Source organism: Condylura cristata, unplaced genomic scaffold (genome assembly GCF_000260355.1).
Source record: "Condylura cristata isolate star-nosed mole 26May11 unplaced genomic scaffold, ConCri1.0 scaffold00003, whole genome shotgun sequence".
NCBI lineage: Eukaryota > Metazoa > Chordata > Mammalia > Eulipotyphla > Talpidae > Condylura > Condylura cristata.
In genome coordinates this window covers 19543468-19550608 of record NW_004567104.1, presented here as the reverse complement: position 1 = coordinate 19550608, position 7141 = coordinate 19543468, and the positions used below count along the sequence as shown (strand labels likewise).

The following is a 7141-nucleotide window of genomic DNA, read 5'->3' as shown; positions in this document are numbered from 1 at the left end:
CTTTTGTTCTTAAACACCAGTAATGCTGCTATACCTCAGAGAAAGTCATTTACTTGATCTGGGATGAGTCTAGGCATCAGTGTGTCACAAAGCCCCCCCAGATGATTCTGACGTACAGGCAGATGGAAACCCAGCAAACCAGAAGAACCTGCACATATATATTGTGACCATTACTTACTGTCCTACCTTGGCTCTGTCCTGAACCTCGTAGAGCTTCTCCTGTTAAAATGGTTCTTAGCTGGGAAAATGTTTGTCTCCTAGAGGACATTTGTCAGTGTCCTTAGACGGATATTTTCTTGTAGTCATGACTGGGGGGAGATGAGTGTTACTGGCATCTAGTGGGTGGGGACAGAGAGGCTGCTAAACTTCTTACAATGCACAAGGTAGCCCCTTCACAACAAAGAGTTAACTGACCCTAAATGTTAGAGGTGATAATGGTGAGAAACATTGGATTTAAGTAAGTTACAAGGAAGCTCCATGTGGGGATAAGTGGTATACAGTATGTGAAAGCACCTGACACACAATATTCACATTTTCCTACTTATTCCTATTAGCATTTATTTGGTTATAGTCAAATACAAGAGTCAGTAACTTGAGAGGAAGGTAAGATTGAAACTCACTTATCAAATAGAAGTGGTTTTTTATGCAGCTGTCATCTCCCTTCCTAGCTTTCCTGGCTCCTGTGCCCTTATAAAGATTAGGTTTCCTGTTGAAGGCAGAAGTTCCCTTCACACTGCTACAGCTTATGATGCCAACACAGCTGTCTGTGGCTGCTCATTTGGGAAACACATTACTCAACATTTACTAATGAACACCTGAACTGTGTTAAATTGGGTAAGGAAATTCACGCTATGCTAGAATGTGATGATGTTTTATGATTTTTTAAAGTGAATTTATGAGTTAGGCAAAAATAGATTTCTAGGAACAGTATATGTAGAAGCTACGGCTTCTAAAAATAATAATTCAAGAGTGATAACAACAACAAGAAAGCTATTCCTATCCCTCCCTTACTTACATGTCATGTAATTCCAAGGAAGGCACATTCCTTCCCAAATGAAGAGGGAGGTCAGTGAGCTGGGTGAGAACCTCTAAAGTTCCTTTTTTTAAAAAAAAAATTATTTATTTATGCTTATAGAACTGGGGTATAGGCTGGAGGTGTGGTGCGTGAGAGGATTCACCAGAGACAGAGCGGGGAGTAGAACAGGCAGATTGACAAGTACACTGCTGAGGGGAGCAGGGGGCGGGTCAGGAGAGGTCTGCCGCGCCATGTGGGTCAGCTCTCTGCCTGGGGATCAATCTGAGAGCTTCATAGTGCGGAGCTTTAACCCGTTGTGCCACCAGGGACAGTCCTAAAGTTCCTTTTAAGGAACCTTTTGAAAATGAAAAGGAATTAAGTTTTCATAAGCATTTAATTCTCATTAAGTCTAAATATGAAAGATATGGAGGGAAACTGATGCAGAATCTTATACATAAGGGTGATGGTTAGCTAAGGGTCATCACAGGATATATTTTCATGAAATCATATAAAACCTGGGCTGTGGAGTGCTTCCTGGCTCTCTTCATTGCTAGAGTTTTATAGATTACTTTAATAATTAAAAACATGAACTGTTCTACCAACCTTATTGGACTGGCCACCTCTCCTTTTGACCCTTATTTCTCTACCAGTCCTTTATTTTATTGTATTGTCCACCTTTCCGAAGTTGCCACAGATCTGTTTTGAAATGATACCAATTTATAACAAATAATGAAAAAAAAATAAATGGACCTTGACATCAAAGACAAAAATGGTTCTGTAAATAGGGAGAGAGGCAAAGACTGAGGTCATAAAGATGTTATTTAATGACGTGGCATGATGGGACATGTGCACACCTGTCTCCTCTCCCCAGGCCTGTTGTGTGTTGGTACATGTATTAAATATAGTGAATTTTAATAGTACAAGTATTGAAACACCAAAGATATATGTTAGCTACCTTTTGGATGTTTAATGTATATATTTTTATGTTTACACATACTTATAAGCAATGTAGTAATATATATGTATATATACATACACATGTTTGTAGTACTTCATATCTTATAAAAATAGATCTTTTTTGATAATGGTATGCTATTTCGATCTCAAATCTTTGAATCTCATAAAAATTTAAAATGGAAAAGAGGCTTAAAGATCATTTATTTCAATCATGTTATTTTATGGAAAGTGAAGCTAACCTTGAGTGTAAAGAAATGACTTTGTCAGGGTCATATGGTCAAGTAACAGCAGAGTCAAGGTGAAAGCCACACTCTTTTTATCACCCTATCAGAATCATGTCTGCTCTACTTTTTCCAAGGTGATTGATTATTTGCCAACTAGACACCTTGAAACAAGTTAATTTATTAATAGGACCCTCCACAGATAAGCTTTGCTGTTTTTTTCCTATTTCCTGAATGACGTTGCAACCCTCATATCTGAATCTCTGGAATTATGACTATCAGTTATTACACCTCCATGTTATTTACTGGGCTCAGGACACCTTCACACTACTATGTTCACTTTGGCATTCAAAAAAATCTCTGTAAGAGCAGAGCAAGCATTATCCCTATTTTTCAGATAAAGACAGTGGGGTTCTAAGGCTTTCCATGGCGCACCCAAGATGACATAGTTAAAGGATCAGAATTTGAACTTTAATTAAAGTCGTTAGCTCTCAGCATAAAGACATTTTAGTGATAGTAGTTTTAAATCAACTTTTGTTAAGTCTAGCTTTGATTGATTTTGATGGATACACAGTGATGATATAGCAAAGTGCTTAGGATTATCAGCCCAGATAATCTGCCACTTAATTTTTATATCATTTTGGGAAAATTACTTTATCTCAGTATGTTCTGGTTCCCTCATCTGTAGATTGAGCAGTGGTGATAATCTGCAACCTCATGCATTACAAGAGAGAGCACGTATAAAACAAAATTCTTAAATTTTTTGAATTTTATTTCTCCTGATAAGGTAGATTTTAAAAATATGTTATTCCTCATAGGCTATTAGTGAATAAATTCTTAACAGATGTTAGGTTATGTGAAAGTAATAACACTTTGATATATTTGACAAATTTTCCTACAAGTTAGTGCTTATATCAGTTTCCAGGCAAAAGTTACTATAAAGTTCATGAATTGGGGTTGTATTAATACCTGTGCTAGTCAGTGAGAGTCTGCCTATAGCAAAAGTTCAAGTATGAAAATGGTTGCTGTAGGCAGAAGATGAGATATGCTGGACTCTGAAAGCCTGGCCTCTGGCATAAAAGCCACCTTAGCAATCACACCTTCTTTCTGATGTGGGTTTGGCTTTGAGAAATGTTCTCTGATGAAGTGAAGAAGTAATTTTTTTCCCACATGAAATTAGGTTGGGCCTCTTTTCTCCTAACATCCATCCTATCAGCAGATGTGATGGGCCCCCAACTATGTGACAGGCTCAGGAATTTGCCCAGGGGCAACTGAGGCAAGTGTGACATTGTGCTCGCCCTTCATGCACAGAATGGCCTCAAGAGCAGAGGGAAGTGGAGATGGCAGTGCTAGTCTGGCTGAATAGGATGACTTGTGTGGCTCAGGGCTGCTCGCCTTTAACAAACTCTTCTGAATGGCCAGCGTCACTTTTCTAGGTCAGGCCCTATGTTTCCTAGAGCACTCTGCTAAAATGAGACATCCCATTTGGGATATTCTCTTTGAGAGCCTCGCCAGTTCGCCAGTTTGCACATTTCAGCTGATGGCGGCATCCCTTAGTGGAAGAGACACAAGAACAGATACATTTTATAAAGGAGAATAAGAAATTCTTAACACCTCCCCTCAGGTGACAGAAATGACTCTCTAAAAGGTCACTAGTGAAGTAATCACAACATTGATCATTTCCCCTGTTTTCTTATCCTCTCTGGGCATCTGACAGGCTTCTTGGAGGTGTCAGGCTGTGTGAGTGGGGCAAGAGGGAGGACAGAGGATGATGTAGGGGCTGCGTGGGAAGGAAGGGGTGGCGTAGGTTGGCAGCCCTGCCTCTTGCAGCATGTCACCTTGTATAAATCCCCAGTCAGATTTAATGGTATGTGTTCATGGGTAATGAGCAGAGCCCTAAGCTTGAAACACCGGACCTTGGTGGCATCCTACTTTCCTTTGTTCTTTATTGCCCACGTAATATGATATTGGGCAATTCACTTAACCTTTTGGAGCCTCAATTCCTTCTTTCATAAAATGGGGGTAAAACACCTTACATTCTGGGTAGGCGAGATGACAGATAACTGTATAGGTTTGGGTGCAATGCACAGCCCATTGCAACTTTTCAAGAAATGACAGCTGGTTCTACTGTCCTTCCTTTGAGATGGCAGATCTATATGAGTTAAGCCTTCATGCTGTTATGATTAACTGATTTTTTAGGCCCTCGAAAATTTTGCCTTGACATTGAAGACCACTGCCCAAATGCTCCAGATGTTTGGGGCCTGCCTAGCCACAACAGAGCTGCCCAAAGGTGTGTCGTCCGCTGAAGGTCTTCTCACATCCCACACAAGGCAGTGGGACAAACTGCAGGTGAGTGGTAGGTGGTCTCTCACAGACCAGCTGCTGTACCGACAGGTGGTCCAGCTTCCTGGGGATCCGGATTAGAACTAAAAGTTAAATCCTCAGTTGTGGCATCTGTATACAATGGAATACTACTCAGAGATGAGAAAAGACAAATGCATGTCATTTGTGGCAACATGGATAGAGTTGGAAGGGATTATACTAAGCGAAGTAAGTTAGAAAGAGAAAGATAAACATTGGATGTTTTCACTTATATATGGAATATAGAGACACTGGACAAAGATCAGGAAAAAGACAAAACTTACAAAAACTTATAAGCTGACCAAAGGTCTGAGTCATACAGCAGGGGAGGAGAAGTGGGTCTGAAACAGGAAACTGTGATGATGACTTATGGGTGTGGTGGTGCTGGGAGAATTTTGAGAACTATCTGAGGGAAGAAACCAGTTACTGTATAAAACTGAACAGTGACATAAGAGCAAAGAGTTAAACCGTCCTCTCCCCTCCTCTCCTGTGACTTGGCAGCCATGCATAAAGTTAAGGCTGGATGCTGTGTGTAAAGCACACCCCAGCCTTGTGCTGGCAAGAGAAAGGTATGTGAGCATCCATTCAAGGGCAGCGCTTCTATGATCTGCTCAGGACAAGATATAATAGACTAAAAGTGCAGTGTGGGAGGGAGAGAAGGCAGTCAGCTTTTGAAGCATAAGCTTTCTTGTGGCTGTTGTGAAGGCTTACTTACTGCCTCACGTTCTCACGATGTGTCTTTGGATTTGGAGACTAATTTGAGAAAGAGGACTAGGAAAGGTGCTCTGAGCTAGGTGTAAGGAGAGGCACCTATCTACTGACTCATAAAAGCAGGTCAGAACCTGTGGAGAAGGAAGCTGGTTGGGTGCTTTCAAGTCACACAGTAAAGGGAAGTCTTCCTGGAATTTATTGCTGGGTCTCAGTCCCTTTCTGCTTCCAGAAGTACAAACAGACCAATTCCATTATTTCACAGAAGACCAGAACTCAACAGAGCAGCAAATAGAGGATAAGAAGAACACATCTCACATCTCAGCATCACATGTATTCTTGCTGCAGAGCTGAGAAGCTCTGAGCTCTTTTATCTATGAACCAAAATTTTCAAAAAGTCTTTGCTAGATGGTTGATTTGTTCCCTTATTCAGCATTTATTGACTACATGCCACTACAAGCTAGGAGAGAGACAAACAATGGGAACTCAAGGAGCACATAGTATAGTGAAGGCAGCCTCAGAGTCTAGTAGTTGGGACAAGTTCATCCTTGCCTGTCAGGGAGCACTGTTCAATTCAGATTTCAGAGTATAATCTCAAGATTACTCTGAGCGATCAAAAGATACAGCGTGAAACTGAAAGCATGAACCAATTCCAACTTGGGTATGTCTGAGGTGTCTTGACACCATCAAGCAACCAGTGGAACCAGTGGGATGTCTGAAAATTCAAGTCAGTGCTGGCATAAGTTTCATGAGAGAGTGTCAGGACTCACACATTAAAGGCTAAGTTTCCCAAGAAAGGGAAAACTTCTGGATTTTAGATTAGACACATATCTGAAAGGTGAATCTAGTGCATGAGGACTGCTGTCAGTGTAGTGAGTGTACCCATGAAAGGCTGGTGAGTGGACTGTTTACCATTTCTTCACAGTTAGTGGCCAAGAGGTGAAGTGAAGGGAAAGGAACAGTTTCGTGTGCATGATGACCAGCTGTTCTCAGAGTTGAAACATGCATCAGGGTGCAAGGTCACTCAGACTATGTACAGTGGAGTAACTCTAGGTCCATATAATTTGCAGTTTTGTCTGACATCAGAAATTTCTTTATATTCTAATTATCGTTGCCCAGCTTGGTTAAACACCCATAGCTAACCAGTAAAGCAAGTGAAAGGAATTTAGAAGGTTCCGTTTAAATAGCCTTTTTGCTAGAAAATAAATCCAAAGACTTGTATTACTAATAAGTTATTATAATAAGCTTGCATTTGTATTTCATGTTACCCTAAAATCATGGAGAACACTAAAAACTACTTTAAGATAAAATTCTCCAGACAGTTTGTCCAAGTGTTTACTTTGATTAGGAATATTAAGTGAATTGGAATTAAAGAGCATAATTATTTTGTATTTTGCAAAGTTACACTAATATCCCTTTAAAGATAATGCATAAGATTTCTTGAAGATTTTTTGTGATGACTCATTAGTAGCCTAAAGCATATTTGCTTTCTGAAGATTCAGTCTTCAGAATGGCCAACTTTTTAACCTATTTTAATCTATTTAAACTGTACATGTTACAGTGTCTGATTTATGACTTTCTCCCACTTTGGAGAGTTTTTGTGTAAATAGCACAGCTTTAAGAAATTTGACTTGTTTTGATTTCCTTTTTCTGGGAATATTTGAGACCCCTTGATGATGTTAGATCCTCAGAAGCATCTAGTTACCTCTACAAAGAACCAGTCAAAATATGAGAATTACTGAATTTGAGGCTTTTTGCTAATTCTTTATGGAGATGCCACCACCTTCTTCAAAATAGCTTTCCAAAAAGTATCTTCTTTCTTGACTACACTGACTTATCAAAACAAATCTATTTATGAAGAAAAGAAATGTCAGCAATT

The 7141-nt window shown here is 39.8% G+C and overlaps 1 protein-coding gene across 4 annotated transcripts in view; it reads left to right on the top strand.

The window, feature by feature from the left end:
• The first annotated feature begins 4398 nt into the window (after positions 1 to 4398).
• MCF2L2 (MCF.2 cell line derived transforming sequence-like 2) overlaps positions 4399 to 7141 on the top strand; it is a 119882-nt gene continuing 117139 nt past the window's right edge. For all 4 annotated transcript variants that reach the window (XM_012733560.1, XM_012733581.1, XM_012733572.1 and 1 more), the window contains exon 1: positions 4399 to 4542. In XM_012733560.1, coding sequence (XP_012589014.1) covers positions 4435 to 4542 — 108 coding nt within the window. In that variant the 5' untranslated portion in view covers positions 4399 to 4434. The remainder of the gene's footprint in view (positions 4543 to 7141) is intronic.